The 23,820-nt window shown below is 37.6% G+C and overlaps 1 protein-coding gene across 1 annotated transcript in view; it reads right to left on the reverse strand.

Moving 5' to 3' along the window:
* The window catches only part of LOC101118703 (heterogeneous nuclear ribonucleoprotein D-like), a 92,749-nt gene extending 75,313 nt beyond the window's left edge, over positions 1-17,436 (reverse strand). The window contains 1 exon segment of the mRNA XM_012181307.4: positions 17,022-17,436. Within this exon segment, the coding sequence (XP_012036697.3) occupies positions 17,022-17,436 (415 nt within the window).
* Positions 17,437-23,820: the final 6,384 nt, after the last annotated feature.

A 23,820-nucleotide genomic window follows, 5' to 3' on the forward strand; every position in this document is an offset into this window, starting at 1 on the left:
AGATTGCTGGGAGAAATCTCAATAACCTCAGATATGCAGATGACACCACCTTTATGGCAGAAAGTGAAGAGGAGCTAAAAAGCCTCTTGATGAAAGTGAAAGAGGAGAGTGAAAAAGTTGGCTTAAAGCTCAACATTCAGAAAACGAAGATCATGGCATCTGGTCCCATCACTTCATGGGAAATAGATGGGAAACAGTGGAAACAATGTCAGACTTTATTTTTTGGGGCTCCAAAATCACTGCAGATGGTGACTGCAGCCATGAAATTAAAAGATGCTTACTCCTTGGAAGAAAAGTTATGACCAACCTAGATAGCATATTCAAAAGCAGAGACATTACTTTGCTGACTAAGGTCCGTCTAGTCAAGGCTATGGTTTTTCCTGTGGTCATGTATGGATGTGAGAGTTGGACTGTGAAGAAGGCTGAGCACCGAAGAATTGATGCTTTTGAACTGTGGTGTTGGAGAAGACTCTTGAGAGTCCCTTGGACTGCAAGGAGATCCAACCAGTCCATTCTGAAGGAGATCAGCCCTGGGATTTCTTTGGAAGGAATGATGCTAAAGCTGAAACTCCAGTACTTTGGCCACCTCATGCAAAGAGTTGACTCATTGGAAAAGACTCTGATACTGGGAGGGATTGTGGGCAGGAGGAGAAGGGGACAACAGAGGATGAGATGGCTGGATGGCATCACGGACTCGATGGACGTGAGTCTGAGTGAACTCCAGGAGTTGGTGATGGACAGGGAGGCCTGGCGTGCTGTGATTCATGGGGTTGCAAAGAGTCGTACATGACTGAGCATCTGAACTGAACTGAGTCAGTGTTAAATCCGTCAAGGGCAGAAGGTTCGCTTCATTTTCTAAATCTGCAATACAACATAGGCATGATTTGTGGGTATAGTGTTTTTGGAGAAGTCACTTTACATCCCTGTGTCATAGTTATTGCTCTGTGAAGTGATTTCATCTGCTAACCTCTTTCCCACAATTATAGCTCAGAATTAAGCAGGTTATATTGATTAATATTAATAATTTTTGCTCATAAAAGGTAAACACTGTACAAATAATTATTCACCAAGAGAAAGTTTCTTAGTCATGTGCTGAACTTTTCAGTGGATGACTGTACATGAGTAATATCATCTGCAACAACCATGCTAGTATGCAAAACCAGTGATAAATAACTTAACAGATGCTTTTGCTCTTATTTAAATGAACACGAATGTATTGCCTTGATTCCTTCAATGATCAGTTCCCTTTTCTGCCTTATTTGGATCATTTTATATTTCCGTCTCCTTTCTTCCATGATTTGTAATACGTCTCGCCTCAGTCCTGTCAGCATGTACTGATAGTTTTCATATTACGTGCTGACAGTGCTACTACTCAGGACTGGGAACATGGTCAGAAAGACAGATATGACCATCTATCCTTTCCAGGTACTATTGCTGTCATAAGGAACACTCATAGGAGACTTTCTGTTTTAGCTACCAAGGTAACTTTGGTGTGCACATATTACTTTTTATTTTCCAAATGAATACTGCTGCTATGTTTCTGAAGGCTTTGCTTGACATCATGTCCTAGGGTTTTGCTTCTGTGAGTTTTGCTTAGCATGCATGCAAAGAAATAGCGGTGCTGACATTCTCTATCTTATTTACAGTATTTTATTGGTGCCCAACGTATGGTGTGGTTTAATTTTAAATAACAGATTGAATACAAATGGAAATGTGTGCTGTCTTCTGAAACACGCTTCATAGGGCCCTTTTTGGAAACTGATGTGACTATCAAAGGTCACCATTACAGAAACATAACCTTGTGTGTGCTGTGCTCAGTTGCTCAGTCATGGCTGACTCTTTACAACCGCATGGAGTGTAGCCCACCAGGCTCCTCAGTCCATGGAATTTTCCAGGCAAGAATACTGGAGTGGGTTGCTATTTCCTTCTCCAGGGAACCTTGTGTACCATTCCATGTTTGAATGTGCTTCAGGAAGACAATAACTTCCTGAAGATAAAGAATCAAATTTTAAGTCCATTAGCCTTAAAACAAAATTTCAGCATGTCTGAAATGTGATTTTCTGTAAGGACACATCCCATGATGTTACGTTTAATCAATTTCTTAATATTTGTATTAATACACTTACCACTTTTATTCAGATTACAGATATTATAAGAAAAGAGAGTGGATTAAATTGAGTAAAATGAATAGTCGGTAAAAGGAGTGTAGAATTAGAGGGGAATATTTGAGAATCTGTTTATAAACTTTAATTGAAATGGTTATAAGACATGAAATTTAAAACACTTAGTAAAAGTCATTGATAAATATGATTAACAAAATTTAAAATTTTTGCTTAAATTGGACCCTATAAAGTCCAGACAGGCAGTACACTGGAAAATGTTTATTCATTCACTTTCTTATTCATATTTACAATAAACATTTATTGAGTACAAATTATGTTCCACATATCATTTTTGGATATAGGAATCTAGTGAGCAAAACAGATAAAAACCATTGGCATCACAGAGTTTATAGTGGATTAGCATTCAGAATATAAGAAGAACTTCTTCAAACAAAACAAAAACCCAATGAACAAAGGAGATGTCTAGGTAATTCAAAAGGAAAGTACTTAGAGCCAATGAACTTTTGAAATCTTTTAAAACTCCAGTAGTAAGTGAAGGATACGAAGTAAATTAAAACAATTAGATAGCATTTGTTTTTTCTAAAAAAAATGGAGAACTAAGAAAGATCAACAAATCAAGTGATAGTAATAGTGTTGGGCAGTGGGTAGTTTCAAGCATTTTGGTCCTCCAGTAAGTTGGTACAATCCTTCTGGGAGACAACCTGGCAGAACCTTACACCCTGTGGCTCTCCTCCCTGGTATATATCTGCCATGGACTGAATGTTTGTGTATCTTCAAAATTCGTATGTTGGATTTCTAACTCCCAGTATGATGGATGGAATTTGGAGATGGGAATTTAGGATTAGATGAAGTCACGTAAGAACTCTGCAAGCCAAGAAGAGCACTCTTATGAGAACCCAAGCTGGTACTCTGATCTCAGGCATTCAGCCTCCTGAACTGTGATTGAAATAATTTTATTTAAGTCTATGGTATTTTGTTATGGTAGTCTGAGCTGACTAATATAATATCCTAGAAAGAGAGCACAATCATGCTCATTGAGGTTCTTTGTTTGTTTTTACTATTTTCTTCAGTGGCAAAAATGGAGAACAGGTGAAAGGGATAAATAGATGGACCACATAGGATTTTTATGTCAGTGAAAATATTCTATATGATACTGTAATAGAGATACATGTCATTATACATTTGTCCAAACCTATAGAATGTACAACACCAAGAGTAAAATCTACTATAGAATACAGATTTTGGATAATAATTACGTGTCAATAGAAGTTCATCAGTTATAACACATGTACCACTCTGGTGTGGGATGTTGATAATGGGGGAGGATATACATGTGTTGGGCAGTGAGCATGTGGGATAACACTGTACTTGCTCTTCCATATTGCTGTGAACCTTAAACTTCTCTAAAAAATGAAGTCTTTAAAAAATAGGAGAGAATAAAACAAAACAAAACCAAATGGAGATAATCCAAATAATCCAAATATTCATGGTAGGTGGGTTGTTAAATAAAACATGATATATCATACTTGGAATATTATAGCAGATGTCTATTACTGACATAAGAAAATGGGTAAGGAAAAGAGTTAAAATGATTTGGGTATGATCCTATTTATGTAAAATAAACACCAAAATACACAAAACAAAGTCATATATATAAATATATATATACACATATATATGTATTTATATATCTTATATGTACATATGCCAATATATATAAAGAGGTATGTTAATATTGATTGCCCCTCTGGGGATAGGGATTGGAAGAGAAATCCAGGGGGAACTTTAACATCTCCTAAATTATTTGAATTCTGTGTGATAGTGAATTAACTTAATAATTGTATAATTAAACTGTTTTAAATAGAGATGATTGCAGAAGATTTTTAAAAAGTCAATGAGCAGAAAAGAAAATTGGCAGCTGAGAGTATTAAGGGAACTGAATTCTCCAAAGTAGAAAAACAGTGCCTAGTCAAGTTTGTCTGAAGTTCACATAAGAAGTTGAAGACTGAGAAAAAATCTGAAAAATTGAACTAGAAGTGTTTGCATATGGTTTTTAAGGTTGGACTACATTTTGTAGATTGTTTTAAGAAAACATGTATTAGATCTCATAAATATACTGACAAATATACTACTTGTGGTTGGTAGTAGAAATAATTTTGAGCACACTCACACATTAATGTGTCTACATAATTTTCCTATCTTAGCTACTATTATCTTTTGTACATATTTAACTAAAATTCAAGATGCCAAGATTTGTAGAATTTAGCAAAAAAAAATTAATCTGTTTTTCAAGAACACTTGTTCTGCTTTTTTTCTATCCCCTTGGCTTCACATTCTTAAGAAACTACGAACGTTATATCAGGCCAAAAAGACAGATGATACCTACTTCAACATTTATCTCGTGGAATCGTTCTTAATTCTTTAAATAAAAAAAGATGGATATTGAGAAAGTCATCAGTCACCACTGCCTTTTCCCCTACTTGTAATAGAGATGGATTCAATCAATCTGAGCATCTGCCGGGGTCAGCAGACTAGAAGAGACTTTTGACATGGAAACACATTTCATGATACAGGTCTCCCTCCAGAATGCATACTAATCTTAATCCTGGACTCCATTTTTTTTTTTAGGAAGAAAGATTGATGTTCTTGTATCTCAAGAAAACTGTTTACCTTTTCCTATGCTGTTTTTCATCACCAAGTTTTTTTTTTTAAACTATCTGCTGCTGTTGCTGCTAAGTCGCTTCTGTTGTGTTCGACTCTGTGCGACCCCATAGACAGCTAGCTCATACTTTAAACACAAAACCTCTTCTCTCAATTGTCTCTTCACCTCCTAGTGTGTGATTTTAAAAAGTTGAAAGAGGGAAAAGAAATCTGTCTTCTGCAGGACATAGCATACATTTGGTACTACATACTTGTCTAGTTTTCAAAAGTGAGATTCCAAAAGAGATGATAAATGAAGGTGATGTTCTTATGTTCCCTTCTCTTTTCAAGTCCATTTAATTCTCCTTCCCTTCATTCTCAATCTCCCTGCTCCTAAAACCCTCATTCTTATCTCCACTATATAAAATGGACAGACATTTGTCCTGTGCCTACTAAACACAAGCCCCCAGAGCAAAAGAACAATTTTGTCTTAACTGTGGATAGAGAAGAATTGAAAAGGAAATGGGATATAATGATCATGAATTTCTTAAGCACAGGATTTTTTCATTCAAAAAATGTTGAACACTAGGTAGTAGGGACATGTGATTTATGGCAACTCTGCCTTCGAGGGGCTCAGATGACTAGGAAAGGCCTAAAGGTAAGCATACCATTGTATCAGTACCATATCATAGCTATATCAGAGGTCTTTAAAGACCTGCTGCATAAATTCAGAATAAAGGTAAAAACTCTGAACTCATGTGGAGAGAGGTCAAGGAAGTAAGGCATCGTAAAGAAGATGCCACCCAGATAACTGAAGGAGCAGTGTAATGAGAAGAAGGGAGTGAAGGTTATTCCATCGTGCATGGCATGTGTGAGGGCAGAGAGCAAGAAAGCATTTATTCCTCAGGGAAAGAAGGCTGCTCAGTGTGGTTACAGAACAGGATGAATAGAGGGGGGTTTGGGGAAGAACTAGGGGTGGGGAACAGCTAGAAGGGTTGCTGTGCTGGCAGGAATGACCAGTCACTGTTTTCAATGTCGTATATGTTTTCTAACATTTATTCCTTTCAAAAATTTTGAGTCAGGTATTATTACCCCTATTTTTCACAAGATAAATCTTAGATAAAGTAAAACTAAACCTCCAAATATCTCAAGGTTACATTGGCAGAGAGTGGCAGAGACAGGATTTGGATTCAGATTTAATAGGTTTTTAACGCTTTAGCCTGTGATTCATAGAAGAGTGGAAGGAAAAGGGAGGTCTACCTTGTTTGCAATGGGAATTTGAATTTTTTGTATATGCAGTAGGAATTGAAAGAAACATTTTAAGCAAGAGGAAAGGAATAGTCCATCATATTCCAAGATGAAAACAATTTTTTAAAGAATTTCTTTCGTTAACATTAGTAGCAATATTTTGGCTACCTGATGAAAAGAGCTGACTCACTGGAAAAGACCCTGATGCTGGGAAAGATTGAGGGCAGGAGGAGAAGGGCCTGACAGAGGATGAGATGGTTGGATGGCATAATTGACTCCATGGACATGAGTTTGAGCAAACTCTGGGAGGTAGTGAAGGACAGGGAAGCCTGGCATGCTACTGTCTACAGGGTCACAAAGAGTCAGACACAACTTAGTGACTGACAATAACAACAATGTTAGTAGCATATAGTCATTAGTATTAAAGATTTGCCTCAAGTCAATGACTGGGCAGGAACAAAATATAATTAAATTTTCTGTGGTAACTGGATATAGTCATCTATATAAAATTAAAGTAAGATACGATTTAATTTAGAAAAGCAACCTGAAAGGACAAAAGTTAAAGCTAGCTGACTGCACAATTTTCAGTATATTCTCAGCTCATCGACATTTAAGAATTAAGAATGAATTAAGAACAGAGAACAGCTCAAATACTTCTGCAGAAGAATCACTTTCATGATTATTTAGGGTCGATGTCAACACAAGATCCAAACAAACCCAGTATGACACAATAACTGTCATAGCCAGGCTTTTCATACTCAATGAAAAAGGAAATCAGTCCTGAATATTCATTGGAAGGACTGATGCTGAAGCTGAAACTCCAGTACTTTAATACTTTGGCCACCTGATGCGAAGAACTGGCTCATTTGAAAAGACTCTGATGCTGGGAAAGATTGAAGGCTGGAGGAGAACGGGACGACAGAGGATGACATGGTTGAATGGCATCACTGACTCAATGGACATGAGTTTGAGTGAACTCCGGGAGTTGGTGATGGACAAGAAGGCCTGGTGTGCTGCAGTCCATAGGGTCGCAAAGAATCAGACACGACTGAGCAATTGAACTTAACTGATAAATTAAAAATCTGTATAAATTTGAAACAAATCTGTAAAATTTGTTAGCATCAGGTGGAGGTCAGTGTACAAACTTATTTTTTATCTGAAACAAAAGGCATACTGTACTGTGTTGTTTTATAGGAAATAAAGCATAAACCAAGAAGAACTCCTTTATTAGGCCCTATGATGTCCCTGAACTATGTGTACAGAAACTCAACTGATGTGCAAAGCATGCTGATCTGTTATATGGCAAACGTTTGTGTTTATTTCCTTTCATTTTTTTTAGAACAAATGAGTAAAACCATTAATAAGCTGAACAGTTTGATGCATTAATCTGCTCATGTTATCTTTTATTGCAAATTATGTGTGTATTGTAAAGGAAATCTCAATATAGAAATTAACTGGGAAAGATACTTAAAAAATTAAAAAAAATTATTTATTTTAATTGGAGGCTAATTACTTTACAATATTGTATAGGTTTTGCCATACATCAACATTAATCCGCCACAGGTATACACGTGTTTCCCATCCTGAACCCCACTCCTACCTCCCTCCCCAGACTCCCTCTGGGTCATGCCAGTGCACCAGCTCTGAGCATCCTGTATCATGCATTGAGCCTGGACTGGAGATTCATTTCACATATGATATTCTACATATTTCAATGCCATTCTCCCAAATCATCCTACCCTCTCCCTCCCACAGAGTCCAAAAGACTGTTTTATACATCTGTGTCTCTTTTGCTGTCTTGCATACAAAGTTATCGTTTCCATCTTTCTAAATTCCATATATATGCGTTAGTGTACTGTATTGGTGTTTTTCTTTCTGGCTTACTTCACTCTGTATAATAGGCTCCAGTTTCATCTACCGCATTAGAACTGATTCAAATGTATTCTTTTTAATGGCTGAGTAATACTCCATTGTGTATATGTACCACAGCTTTCTTATCCATTTGTCTGCTGATGGACATTTAGGTTGCTTCCATGTCCTGGCTATTATCAACAGTGCTGTGATGAACATTGGGGTACATGTGTCTGGAAAGAGACATTTTTAAAAAAGTGAGGGAATGATACTTTTCTCTCTGAATTCCATATTTAAAGATGATGATTACAGGTTGAGTGAACTCATTCAAGCTGATTCTTCCACTTTGATTCCTGATTCTTCTACTTATTAGCTAGATGATCTGAACAAGTTACTTATCAGTTCTGAGGCTCAGTTTCCTAAACTGGAAAATGGAAATGAAACCTGCCTTTCCTCTAGAATTGGTATGAAGTTTAAAGGATACACTCAGTTCATGAAGGCTCCCCATTGCCCTGCCTACAGGAGGTCACACATAAATTGGTATCAGCATCCGATTGCTGCCAAAAAGACAGTCTTGCTGAGAAACACATGTGTTTATCCAAAAATAAAGAAGGTTCTAAGTATGAATATTGGAATTTGTCTGAATATTCAAATACTATTTATGTTGGTGTTCGTTTTTCATTGTTGTTTAGTTGCTAAGTCATATCCAACTCTTTTCATTCCCATAGACTGTAACCCATCAGGCTTGTTTGTCCATGGGATTTCCCAGGCAAGAATACTGGAGTGAGTTGCCATTTTCTTCCCCAGGGGATCTTCCCAGCCCAGGTATCGAACCCATGTCTCCTGCATTGGCAAGCAGATTCTTTACCACTAACTCTCAGGGAAGCCCAGTTATTCATTAGAAAGTTGGAATTCTGATGCTTCTGCCTTCCTCAAAGCAATTGGAGTTCACCAAAAGGAATTTTAAAAAAGATAACAGCAAGATGCTCTTGAAGATACCCTTATCTGGAACATGACTTTTGAAGATGCTTTCTTTACTCCCCAAATCTAGTTTTAGATTCTCATGAGAAGACAGCTTGGTTCTAATTTGCAATCTGCAGGATAAATCATGATCTCACTTTCTCTCTTATGACAGAGCTGGTTTTGAAACCAAACCAAAAAGCCTTGAAAGATGCTCAGGATAACTCTGCCAAGAACTAGGGTGAGGGTCCGTTTTTTTTTTTTTTTCTTTTTTATTGCAGCTAATTTTGGAATCTGTAATTTAGAGGTTGCCATGGAAATAAGTCACAAGTGTAATTCCTTTGGCAAAAGTGCCAGTTTGTGAATGGTGAATATTCAAGGTGGTACACTGAGAATAGTTCAGTTCTAAAGTATTCAGAAATCTAAGTCATAGGTGCAGCAGAAAGGGCACTGTTTTAGTGAATTAGAAAGCAATTGCCTAATACATTTCTCTACTGCATGGACTATGCCTGCTTAGACGTAAAGAGAAGATTCTTCTGTGTGGATGTGTCATGGTGCTATACTTATATTGTCCAGGACAGGTTGATTTCTTTCCCACCAACGATGAATGAAATGTTAATAAGAATACCAACTTGATGTTTTAGTGTTATGTTTTAGTCAATCAACTTTGATATCTTTAAATTAACCTTGAAAAATAACACCAGTTGAGTTGAGCTATCAGCATAAAACTTCATTCTAAAGAAAGGTTAATACATTAAAAACCATACTCACTGTTCTATGGGTTGCTTTATATACTCTACAAAGGAAAGCTACTTAAATTCTAGTTTTAAATGTATTTTTGTTATCCTTATGCTTCTTACTCACTTGCCTACTTCTTTCACTTACTAAAATAGATAGCAGAGAGTAGGTAGATGAATAGGTAAGGAAATTTCCAAGTGGTATGCATTCTGAAGACATACATTTCAGATGTCAAGATGCTAGAGAAGTCATATTTATGTATTAGTCAGTATTTTCATCTTGTTTTAGTATACTTTGCGCTTGGATTCCTTGACATGACTAGTAAAATAGACTTCGCGACTAAGAGGTTCTAATTACAGAAACCCAAGAAGAAATTTTCTGTTGTTTTGAGTAGTCCCCCAATAAAATTTAACCTACTATTGATACATATGGTTGAAATTCCTATTCCAATTCTGTTATTGTGATTCAGGTCTCAATTCACCACCTCTTTCAGGATTTGCAAATCTCTATAGTTATTTTATACTCTACTCTGACCACTTTGAATGACTATGGTTTTATTCCTTTTTATATACCATTTCTATAACTTTTTTCAGTTTACCATGCAGCACTGTATATGTGGTATTTGTGTATGTCTGTCAATATATTATCATCTTTCAAACCTTACGTATAAACAAAACTATTTCTTACTTGTTTCTATCTTGCCTTCATTTCAGAAGACCTGGAGATTTCATTTGAAGTTTATGGAATTTGCCTTAAGTAGGTATCTTGGACAAGTGCTAAAATTAAAACAGTAGAATCACTGATCTTCAAAGATAACATTCCATATTCTTCATACTAACTTCATCCCCTAGATTGCTTGATGCTTGGTGTGTGTCCAAAAGGTGCGATGATGAACAATTCACAGATTTTTGTCAGATTTAGTTTGCCGAGTGCATATACATGCAGCCAAAGGGTGACTAGGTAGAATTCCAATGGAGCATAATAGAAAAGCCATAAAATAAAAAAAACTGTTTGGAGATGTAATAATGAGGAATGGGTTGTCAACACAAAAAAGAAAGAGGGGTAAAGGTTACAACTCAAGAGAAAATGCTTAAATGAAACTAGAGGGAAATGTTGGAAAGAGAGTAAAACATTTCACAGGGAAAAAAGAAGTAAAAGAAAAATGAACAGATTATAGACAGAATCATTCTATAACAGATCACGTCTGAAGTGACAGGCAATACATCTCTAAAAATGTATTTGGGAGAGCAGTCGTTTCTTTTTAATAGTAAGCTAGTCTCAAATGCCATGAAAGACGTGAGGTTTGGTGTCAATTCTACTCTTGGCATCCAGTCTTTCTGTATGGACAGAAGAGGAAACCATGAGGCTAAAAAAAGGTAGAAGACAGTTTTTTGGAAGGAAAAAAAGAAATGATATTGACATCATTGGAAAAAGCAGTTTAGGACTATTGCTCTTTTAAATGCTTATGCATATGTGCTGTGACTTGCAGGCACCTTCAACAGCATTGTTGCCAAACACTGATTTGAAATCAAATGCCTGGCATACTTTAGGTTGTATGTTCTATTGTATATTTGAAAACCCTGTCTAATAAAACTGTGGGAGGAATTGTGGAGTGAGTTTTTCTTCATGGGAGTTGTAAAATTCATTTACAGTGGCTTCAGTAAAGTTTCACAGTGTTTAAACTGCTAAAACATTTCTTTAAGCACAAAGTATCAAAATGTTTGAGAACTGCAATCATTATAAAACATTGAACATTTAAAGTAAGCTTTTGTTTATTTATTTTTATTTTTTATTTTTTTACTTTACAATACTGTATTGGTTTTGCCATACATCAACATGAATCCGCCACGGGTGTACATAAATTCCAAATCCTGAACCCCCCTTCCCACCTCCCTCCCCATACCATCCCTCTGGGTTATCCCAGTGCACCAGCCCCAAGCATCCTGTATCCGGCATCGAATCTAGACTGGTGATTCATTTCTTATATGATATTATACATGTTTCAATGCCATTCTCCCAAATCATCCTGCCCTCTCCCTCTCCCACAGAGTGAAAAAGTCTGTTCTGTACATCCGCGTCTCTTTTGCTGTCTCGCATACAGGGTTATCGTTACTATCTTTCTAAATTCCATATATATGTGTTAGTGTACTGTATTGGTGTTTTTCTTTCTGGCTTACTTCACTCTGTATAATCGGCTCCAGTTTCATCCACCTCATTAGAACTGATTCAAATTAAGTAGGCTTTTGAACTCATCTATTTTTGTTATAGAGATTTCCTTTAGTTCTGATACCAGTGCCACATTTCTATTCTTGCACATTTTCATTCCATTAAAAAGAAGACAAGAAGAATTTCAGCTCTTTCCAAGAAAGTGTTTTGTAGAAAAAGATTGATATAATGTGCCTGTTGAGATTCATTCCCTCTCAAACAGAAAATCACAGCCCAATTGAACTTTATTTTATATTTGATGGATGGACAAAGATTCAGGACTTTTGAATGCCTCACTACCAATTAGAAAAAATTACTGTTTGGAGATGTAATAATGAGGAATGGGTTGTCAACACAAAAAAGAAATCATTGGGAGACTCTAGTGCCCAGCTTGTTTCTGTGATTTTTGTCTTTCTTTGGTTATGGCACTACAAAACAACTAAAAATCTGATAGAAATAAATATATAACCTGTATTGCATGATGTTTTTAGCTAAACTGCACTCAAGTGAATTAAAATGAGGGCCAAGAGTCCTTGAGTTTTTCCACTTTTTAATATTCTTTTCTCTCCTAAAAAGAGAAATATATTAGTATGGAATTAGCTATCCCCAATTTTTTATGCCCAAGTTCATTTCAAGTCTTTGAGGTGGCAATATAAGTCATAAATAAAACTGAGAATTTTTTAATATGTTAGTTTCAGGTGTACACCATAGCAATTCAATATTTTTATAATTATACTCCACTTAAAGTTATTATAAATAACATATATAAAATATTTAAATAATTATATAAAATTATAATGTAAATATTATAAATAAAGTTATTATAAAATATTATAAAAGTTATAAGATATAGGCTATATTCCTATATATGCTGTATATCCAATACAGCATACATGCTGTACCATATATCCTCATAGCTTATTTATTTCACACACAGAAGTTTGTACCTATCCCTCCCCTATCCCTCTTCCCACTGGTAATCACTAGTTTCTTCTATAAATATGGTTCTGTTTTGTTATATTCATTCACTTGTGTTATTTTTTAAGATTCCATATACCAGTGACGACATACAGCATTTGTCTTTCTTGGTCTTACTTATTTTATGAAGAATAATATCTTTGACTGTTCATATTGTGACAAAAGACAAAATTTCATTCTTTTTTGTGGCTGAGTAATATTCCATTGTAATATTAAAAAGCAGAGACATCACTTTGCTGACAAAGGTCCATAGAGTCAAAGCTATGGTTTTTCTAGTAGTCATGTACAGATGTGAGAGTTGGACCATAAAGAAAGCTGAGCACTGAAGAATTGATGCTTTTGAACTGTGGTGTTGGAGAAGACTCTTGGGAGTCCGTTGGACAGCAAGGAAATCAAACCAGTCAATCCTAAAGGAAATCAGTCCTGAATATTCATTGGAAGGGCTGATGCTGAAGCTCCAATACATTGGCCACCTGATGTGAAGAGCCTGCTTATTGGAAAAGACCTTGGTGCTGGGAAAGACTGAGGGCAAGAGAGAAGGGGGCAGCAGAGGATGAGATGGTTGAATGGTGTCACTGAATTAATGGACATGAGTATGAGCAAGCTCTGGGAGATGGTAGAGGACAGAGAAGCCTGGCATGCTTCAGTCCATGGGGTCACAAATAGTCAGACATGACTTAGCAACTGGACAATGAACAACAATATTCCATTGTATATGTGCATCAGGGCAACTTTGTCCATTCTTATGTTAATGGACACTTAGGTTGCTTCCATATCTTGACTGTTATAGATAATGCTGCTGTAAATATTAGGTTGCCCATATCTTTTCAAATTAGTGTTGGTTTTTTTTTTTTTTTGATATATACCCAGGAGGGGAATTGTTGAATAATATGGTAGTTCTATTTTTAGTTTTTTAAGGAGCCTCTATAGTGTTTTCCATAGTGTCTGTACTGATTTACATCCCCACTAATAGCAAACAGAGTTTCACTTTTTTTCACATTCTTGCCAGCATTTGTTATTTGTGGTCCTTTTAATGATAGCAGTTCAGACAGTCATGAGGTGATATCTCATTATGGTTTTGATTTGCATTTCTTTGATGATTTGCAATTTTGAGCATCTTTTCATTGGTATATTGGCCATCTGTATGTCTTCTTTGGAAAAATATCTTTTCAGGTCTTCTGCCCATTTTTGATAGGATTATTTTTTATATTGAGCTGCATAAGCTGTTTATATACATTTTGGATTTTAGCCCCTTGTCAGTCATATCATTTGCAAATATTTTCTCCCATTCTATAAGTTGTCTTTTGTTTTGTCAGTAGTTTACTTTGCCATGCAAAAGCTTTTTTTAAAATATAAATTTATTTATTTTAATTGGAGACTAATGACTTTACAATATTGTATTGGTTGCAAAAGCTTTCAAGTTTAATTAGGTCTTATTTGCTTATTTTTGCTTTTGTTTACTTTGTTTTAGGACATAGAACCATGAAAATAGTGCCAAGATTTATGTCATAGAATGTTCTGCCTATATTTTCTTCTGTAGATTTTTGGGTTTTGATTTAGATTTTTAATCCATTCTGAATTTAATTTTGTATATGATATGAGATACATTCTGAATGTATTCTTTGACGTGTAGCTTTCCAGTTTTGCCAGCACCACTTACTGAAGAGACTGTCTTTTCTTCATTGTATATTCTTGCCTCCTTTGTTGCAGATTAATTGACTGTAAGTGCATGGGTTTATTTCATGTGCTCTCTGTTTGTTCCATTGATCTATGTATCTGTTTTTGTGCCAGTACAATGTTGTTTTGATGACTGTTGCTTTGTGGTACAGTCTGAAGTCAAGAAGAGTGATACCTCCAGCTTTGTTCTTTTTTCTCAAGATTCCTTTAGCTGGAGAGTCTTACATATTTCCACATAAATTTTAGGATTGTTTGATCTAGTTGTGAAAAATGTCATGGATATCTCTATAGGGATTGCATTAGACCTGTAGATTGCTTTGTGTAGTATGCACAGTTTAGCAATGCTGATTTCTTCTAATCCATAAACTTGGTATATCTTTCCATTTGTGTCACCTTTGATTTCTTCATTAGTGTCTTACAATTTTCTGAGTATAAGTTTATTACTGCCTTGGTTAGATTTGTTCCTAGATTGCCGGGAGCCGCCATGGGAGATCCCACCCATGACAAGGTCATGTGGAAGAGAACTGTTAAGCAAGGCTTCAGAATTCAAGGGGCTCCCTAGGCTTTCTCGAGCATCTACCCCAAAACCAGAATCTGTCTGTTTTACTGTTTCATGACTTTCCCCAACTCCTCTGACATTAACAGGGGGCTAACCCTGACCACCTTTCTCTGGAGAAAATCAACTTAGGGCTATAGCTAATAAGTCTCCTGGACATTGGCAGGTTATCCAGACTCTTGCAGCTATGCATACAATTATTTACAGCTTCCCAACTGTGAGAGGCACAGAAAACCTAAAACATAGAGCCTTTGAAAGAGTTAAAAGTTATTAGAGTAATGCTAGTGCTGATGTAGGATTTCATTACTGGGCCAATGCTTGTTGCTAAGTTCCCATATCTCTTATCCACTGTGCACCTGGGAATGCATTAGTTAACATAGTGAGAATGCTGGAAAAATAAGTGTAGCCTTGAATTTAACCATATCAGACTTTTGAACTAATTGGTTCTTTCTTGTAACTCACTGCACCTTTGCTCTGTAAAAAATGTAACTCTGGCATTTTCTGAGGCTGACATAGATTAGAAATATAAAGAAAAAACACTTTGAGGGAAAATAAGTTTTCTGGTTGAGCAGCCTTTATCAAAAGAGGGTCATAAAATGTTCACAGGCCTCCAAGGCCAGAAGATACTGTACACATCTTTTGTGGAAAAGGTATGCAGAAAAATCATGGTTTTGATAAGGGCAATACTGCTGGAATGTTGGGCTGACTCTGTATGACCTTGCATCTTTCATTTCCCTCTATGTACAAAAAAGGTATATAAGTTCCATTTAAAAATAAAGCTATAGATCTCGCTCATCAAAGCAGCTTGATCACCTTGTGTCAATCATTTTCCTCCTCTTACTCTCTCTTTCAGGCTAGTTCCTGTCTGGAGTACAGAGATCCGCCATGTCTACTTATTTGCCTGGGTTTCTAAGACTTTAACGGGAAGGTGCCCTGCGCCTTCACTCCCTCGGGAGACTGAGAGGGCACCTGTGGCCTCACGTAGACGGTGCAAGTCTCTTGTCTTGAGACTTTATTGATTTTCTGTATAAACCAAGGAACACCAGCCTCTTTTCTTCTCTCCTCTATTTTCTTATCTACAACATTCTTAACTATCTCTCTCTCTAAATCAATTGCAATCGCTGACTCTGTTTCTCCTTCGGGTTTCCCTGGATCCTGTGGGGGCTGGACCCTGGCGCTAGATATTTTATCCTTTTTGATGAGATTGTAAATGAGGTTGTTTTCCTAATGTCTCTTTCTTGTATTTTGTTGGGAGGGTTATGCCTCCATCTTTGTTCTTCTTTTCTTAAGATTGCTTTGGCAATTCAAGATCTTTTATGATTCCATATCAAATTTTAGGGTATTGGATTTTCCATCTCTTTTTGATTATCCCTTATAGTTTCTCTTTGCTAACAACTTCTAACACTTCCTTCTGTTCATTCAATTTTCTCCCAAGTTCTTTGATCATCTTTACAACCATTACCCTGTAACTCTTTTGGGTAGGTTGCATGTCTCCCTTTACTTATTTCTTCTTCTGGGGTTTCATCTTGTTCCATTGTTTGAAACATGTTTCTCTGTCATCTCATTTTGCCCAATTTGCTATTTTTATTTCTATGTATTTGCTACTTTTGTTATGTTTCCCAACTTTGTAGAAGTGGCATTTTGTAAGAGATGTCCTATGCATCCCAGGAACGCACTCCCCTCTGGTCACCAGAGCTATGTGCTCTAAGGGTGCCCCTGATGTGGGCTTCATGGTCTCCTCTGTGGTGGTTGTGTGACCACTGGGGGTGGTGTATTAGGTGTGGCTGGCCCCTGTTTGGTTGGTTGCCTGTGCGTGCTTTGTGTGGAGACTGCTGGCAGCTGTCCGCTGGTGGAGTTGTGTCTTGAGGCAACTGGCTTTGGAGCCCTGCAGGGTCCTGGGACTTGTGATAGCCTGTTGGTGGGTGGCACTGAAGCCTGACATGAGTGACTGTGAGCTCTGGGGTGTCCCAGAGTTGATACTGGTCCACTGATGAGTGGAGCTAGAGCCTGAGGCTACTGGCTGAGGGGTTCAGGGTGTCCCCAACCTGATGTTGGCCTGAGGGTTATCAGGCACTGGGTCCAGAGGGTCTCAGGGCAGGTACGGGATGACTGGTGTGTGTAGACAAGTCCTGAGGCAAGTGCAGAGCCACTGGTGGGCAGAGTCAGCTCCTGAGGTCTCTGGCTGCATGGTTTAGGGTTCTTAGAGCCCTGCCCCTCTGCTGTCAGCACTCTGGTTAGTTGAAGGCAAGGTCCAGAGATCCCACTGGTAGGTGTAACTGTATCCTGGGGTGGCTGACTGAGGAGCCAAAGTGTCTCAGAATGGGTGTTGGCCTGTTGGTCTGCAGGGCTTGGGCCTAGGGGTGCTGGGGCTTGTGCTGATAACTGGTGAGTGAACTGGGTCCTGACACAGCAGGCTGTGATGCTACAAAAAATGTCCCCCCAAACTAAAAACAACCCCATAGTGATATGTTAAAAGGAAGGAGTCAACTGAAAGAGCTCCCAGTTGTCAAACTTATAATTAAAGTAACAAAAGTTAGTAATATTGGATTATAGTCCAATGTATAAAAATTCATGAGTGTATACTAATATAAATAGAGTAGCAAAATAAGTGGAGAACAGTCAAATCTCCCATGCAAAAGAATTCCACATAATTTATGTATTGTGCCCTGAAGGGTGTGGAACATAAGTTCCCACTCTTAAAATATGAGCTATGGAAAGTGGTTTCCTGTCAGAGAATATAGTTTGGGAAGGGGCAGAAAGATTAACTTCATTCTGGAGAACTCTGACAACTATTAACTCTGCAAAGTTATCAATGTTGGAATCAACAATAATGTCATGTTAATTGTATGTTCTTTTGATATTATTTCATGACAATGGCATTTTACCTTGTTTTTTTCTTCAAAAAATTCATAACCCCAGTTACTCATGAGAAAAATATTAGACAAATCCCATTTAAGGGATGGTTATAAAATACCTGACCAGCATTCCTCAAAACTGTCAAGATTATAAAAAGTAAGGAAAATATGAAAACTGTCACGGCCAAGAGCAACCTAAGGAGACACAACAACTAGATGTAATGTGGGTGTCCTGAGTGGGATCCTAGCTTTTCTGGAGGCACTTGAGGGACTGATTTTCTGCTGCGTGTGTTGTGGAGTGCTGATGGGACCCAGCATACTGTAGGTAACTGGGTGCCACTAAGAACAAAGACAGTGGCTTGAACTAGTATGAAATTTTGAGAGTTTCTCAAGACTACTTAAAAATTAACTTAACCAAGGAGTTGAAAGACTTGTACACTGAAAACTAAAGAACACTGATGAAAGAAATTAAACAAGACACAAATAAATAGAAGGGCATCCACATTCATAAATTAGAGACAATATTGTTTAAACATCCTCACCACTATGGATTTCAATGAAATCCATATCAAAATCCCAATGGCATTTAAAAAATTAGAAATACAAAAAGTCTTAAAGTACATATAAATCCACAAAGGACTCTGAATAGCCAAAACAATCTTGAGAAGGAAGAATCAGCCATCACACTTCCTGATTTCAAGATATATTACAAAGTTATAATAATCAAAACAGCATGGTATTGGCATTAAGACCAACATACAGAACAATACAACAGAATAGTGAGTCAGAAATTAACTCATGCATATTGTCAACTGATCTTTGACAAGGGTATCAAGAATACACAGTGGAGAAAGAATAATGTCTTCAACAGACAGTGCTAGAAAAATTAGATTGCTACATACAAAACAATGAAATTAGTACCTTGTCATATGCAAAAATCAACTCAAAATGGATTAAAGACTTAAACATAAGATTTCAAACTATAAATCTCCTGTAACAAAACATAAGGCAGAAGCTCCATGACATTGGTCTTGACACTGAATTTTTTGATTTGACATCAACTGCAAAGGAGCAAAAGCAAAAATAAGCAAGTGGGACTGCATCAAATTAAGAAGACTTTGCATAGCAAAGGAAGCCAACAAAATGAAAAGACAAGCTACTGAGTAAGTTAATGCCATATTGTATATTTGAAAGTTGCTAAGAGAGTAGATCTTAAAAGTTTTCATCACATGAAAAAAATGTGTAAGGTGATATATGTTAACTAAATTTATTGTGGTGATCATTTACAGACATATATACATATAATAATTGCAATCGTTATGCTGTATACCCTTAAACTATTGAATAATAGTGTTATATGTCATTGTATCTCAAAATTGAAAAGAAGAATTACATACTTTGGAGATTTTTATATTGACTTCCACATTGTTAGAGAATTGATAAAGTTTTATCTAGGTTGGACCAATGCAATTATTTCTTTTCTCTCAGGTATGAATTTTTCTTCTTGTGGACTACAATTTCTATTAATCTTTTCTCAGTATACATTGCACTTCTTGGAAAAGATTATTCCTTTTTGAGGTAATAATAAAGCAAATGTATAACGTGCTTCCCTGGAGAAGGCAATGGCACCCCACTCCAGTACTCCTGCCTGGAAACTCCCATGGATGGAGGAGCCTGGTAGGCTGCAGTCCATGGGGTTGCTAAGAGTCGGACACAACTGAGCGACTTCACTTTCACTCTTCACTTTCCTGCATTGGATAAGGAAATGGCAACCCACTCCAGTGTTCTTGCCTGGAGAATCCCAGGGACGGGGGAGCCTGGTGGGCTGCTGTCTATAGGGTCACACAGAGTCGGACACGACTGACGTGACTTAGCAGCAGCAGCAGCATAACGTGTTTCCCATGAGACCAGTATTATTTGAAGTGTTTTACAGGTGTTAACTTGCTTGATGCTCACAACAACCCTACTGAATGGCTTCTATTATTAATATTTCCATTTAACAAATGAGGGAAATTAGTCTCATACCATATAGGGGGAAGAGCAGGGATGAAGAATTTATTTACTAAATATTAGGCTCTTACATGGAGAAGGCAATGGCACCCCACTCCAGTACTCTTGCCTGGAAAATCCCATGGATGCAGGAGCCTGGTATGCCACAGTCCATGGGGTCGCTAAGAGTCAGACACAACTGAGCGACTTCACTTTCACTCTTCACTTTCATGCATTGGAGAAGGAAATGGCAACCCACTCCAGTACTCTTGCCTGGAGAATCCCAGGGACGGGGGAACCTGGTGGGCTGCTGTCTATGGGGTCGCACAGAGTCAGATACGACTAAAGTGACTTAACAGCAGCAGCAGCAGCAGGCTCTTATATAAAAATGTGGCTTTAGGGTATTGGAGTCCACGTTACTAAATTACTACATTTTCAGTTTGTATATGAAAGTGCTCAATCCACAGGTTCAAATAACAATTATGTCCAGAGGAAAGCTTTGTTTCATTCAAAATGCTCTAAAGAATTGTGAGGAATGGCTGACATCTGCTCGGCACTCCGCTATTTCGGTTTCAGTGCTCCTCAGCATTCTGCCTTTGAGTGTTCTGCCCCAGTTGCCACGACCAGAAGGAATTCTAATCTGTTTCTTGTAATTGGAGGGGTATTTTATTGAATGAGATTCAAGAGGAAAACTGATTCCCAGGCTAGTCCCAACCCAGGCCAATTGACATCAGTTCTCCTTAGTTGTGTCCTTGATATAGCTTTGAACTTAAAAAACTTTTGACTTACCTAATGAAAAGTATATGAATACAGATTTCTAAGATATCAACTGCTAATAAGAACCATCAAATACCTAATAATAATTTTCTTTGCTTGATCAGAGATCTCCACAGGAAGGAGATTGGCAATTCAGTAGGTGGAATTTTCCCACTGAGCCAGACCTAAAACAAAACCCCAGGAATTCAATCTGCCCCAGGAACAAGTATCTTTCCACTGAGAAATGGGACAAAGAAGGTGTTTATTGATGGTATTAAAAATATATTTATTTTGAAGTGCTCTAGTGTGCTGGTTAAAATCCAGTTTGGATAATTATATTCTTTTCATAGAAATTCCACCTACAATTATAACTGCCAACTCCAGTTTCACCAGCAGTTTGAATTCTAAACAGCCTTTCTTTGACACACATTCTTCTTTAGCTCCACTTTGCAATTTCTGGCCAACTCCCTTCCCCTCCCAACCCCCTCACCCCACCCCCACTGTAACTGACTGGGATGAAGTAGCACAGCTAAATAGTTTTGGGAATAATGAAGTGATTTGAAATGAATGGCATTATATTAAAGTGATGTAGTACTTATTAAAATACAATCTGATTATATAGACTTTCATGCTACTGCTGCTAAGTTGCTTCAGGTGGTCCGCCTCTGTGCGACCCCATAGACGACAGCCCACCACGCTCCCCAGTCCTTGGGATTTTCCAGGCAAGAACACAGGAATGGGTTGCCATTTCCTTCTCCAATGCATGAAAGTGAAAAGTGAAAGTGAAGTCACTCATTAGCGACCCCATGGACTGCAGCCTACCAGGCTCTTCCCTCCATGGGATTCTCCAAGCAAGAGTACTGGAGTCAGTTGCCATTGCCTTCTCCAGTAGACTTTCACAGATTTTTGGAATTCCTCTGATGATGAATACTTTTGGCTTTTTCACTTGTGATACCCTATAAACCTAGAACTTGATGTACTATATTCTTTTTTTATTATACAAGTTTCAGATGTATAGCGTTGCATCAACATCTGTATATACTAAAGAGTGATCACCACCATAAGTCTGGTTACCATCCATCATTTCCACCACTCCCCCCCTTTTGCTCTGGTAACCACTAATCTGTTTTCTATATCTATTAGTTTGTTTTTGTTTTATTTTTTATTGTTTTTATTTTTAGATGCCACATACGAGTAAAATCATGTCATATTGGTCTTCCTCTGACAGATTTATTTCACTTATTTTCACTCAAGGTCCATCTATGTTGTTGCAGATGACAGGATTTCATTCTTTTTCATGGCTAAGTAGTATTCCATTATTCAATGGAAGGACTGATGCTGAAGCAGAAGCTCCAATACTTTGGTCACCTGAAGCAAAGGGCCAACTCACTGGAAAAGACCTTGATGCTGGGAAAGATTGAGGGCAGAAGGAGAAGGCGGCAACAAAGGATGAGATGATTGGATGGCATCATTGACTCATTGGACATGAGTTTGAGCAAACTCTGAGAGGTAGTGAAGGACAAGGAAGCCTGGCATGCTGCAGTCCATGGGGTCTTAGAGTTGGGTGTGACTGAGCAACTGAACAACACAAGTCTTCCGTGAAAGATATAGATGTGGTACACACTCACACACACACCCACCCCACATCTTCATCCATTTATCCACTGTGGGACATTTCAATTGTTTCCATATCTTGGCTACTGTAAATAATGCTTTAGTGAAAATATATTTCTCGTCTATGTTTTCTTGTCCTTTGGATAAATACCAGAAAACTAGCTAGGTCATACGGTAGTTCTGGTCTTAATTCTTTAAGGAATCTCCATACCCTTGTCCATAGTGATTGTGTACTGTATCCTTTAGCTTTAAAAAAAATAAATATGTGAGTGTGTTACCTGCCTGATTAAAACATATTCATGCTGTTGGTTTTCATTTCATAAAGTATGACATGTTAGTCACTCAGCTGTGTCTGACTCTTTGTGATCCCATGGACTATAGCCCACCAGGCTCTTCTGTCCCTGTGGGCAAGAATACTGATGTGAGTAGCCATTCCCTTCTCCAGGAGATCTTTTCAACCCAGGGACTGAACCTGGGTCCCCTGCATTGTAAGCAAATTCGTTACCATCTGAGCCACAAGGGAAGCTCATGGTATGACATATATGAAAGATAAAGTACTTCATATGGAAAACACAGAGTACTTCACTAATACATATATCAAACTCCTTCCTTAAACTAAGAAATATATGAAAGTTAATTTGTTTTTCTTCTTAAGACCTTATAATTTTAAAATTGAGTGAACCAAAAAAAAAAAAATTTCCTTAGAACTAGTCTTCAGAACAGTTAAGTTATATCTTAAGGTGAAAATGGTTTTGAGAATTAATTTCTTTATTAACTATGGATATCCTTTATTCTTCCATCGTTTCACATCACTGTTCTTATCCCAAAACTCAGAGAAGCATGATTAGTTCCTTATTCTTTATTCCTTTCAGTCCCTTTGTATGTGTTTCATGTCTTTCTATTCCTTGCACCCTCCTTTAAAAATTGAGTGTGCATAATGAATTTTGAATTTCACCTTTTTATTAATGCCTAAAATCACTGCAGATGGTGATTGCAGCCATGAAATTAAAAGGCGCTTACTCTTTGGAAGGAAAGTTATGACCAACCTAGATTGCATATTCAAAAGCAGAGACATTACTTTGCCAACAAAGGTCCGTCTAGTCAAGGCTATGGTTTTTCCAGTGGTCATGTATGGATATGAGAGTTGGACTGTGAAGAAAGCTGAGCGCCGAAGAATTGATGCGTTTGAACTGCGGTGTTGGAGAAGACTCTTGAGAGTCCCTTGGACTGCAAGGAGATCCAACCAGTCCATTCTGAAGGAGATCAGTCCTGGGTGTTCTTTGGAAGGACTGATGTTGAAGCTGAAACTCCAATACTTTGGCCACCTGATGCGAAGAGTTGACTCATTTGAAAAGACCCTGATGCTGTGAGAGATTGGGGACAGGAAGAGAAGGGAACGACAGAGGATGAGATGGCTGGATGGCATCACTGACTCAATGGATGTGAGTTTGAGTGAACTCCGGGAGTTGGTGATGGACAGGGAGGCCTGGCGTGCTGCGATTCATGGGGTCGCAAAGAGTCGGACACGACTAAGTGATTGAAATGAACTGAACTGAACTGAATGCATAATAATCACGATTCAGATAAACTAAATTAAATCTCTTTGAAAGACTGAGAACTTTGAAAAGTA

The sequence above is a fragment of the Ovis aries genome, chromosome 7 (genome assembly GCF_016772045.2).
Source record: "Ovis aries strain OAR_USU_Benz2616 breed Rambouillet chromosome 7, ARS-UI_Ramb_v3.0, whole genome shotgun sequence".
Classification (NCBI taxonomy): Eukaryota; Metazoa; Chordata; class Mammalia; order Artiodactyla; family Bovidae; genus Ovis; species Ovis aries.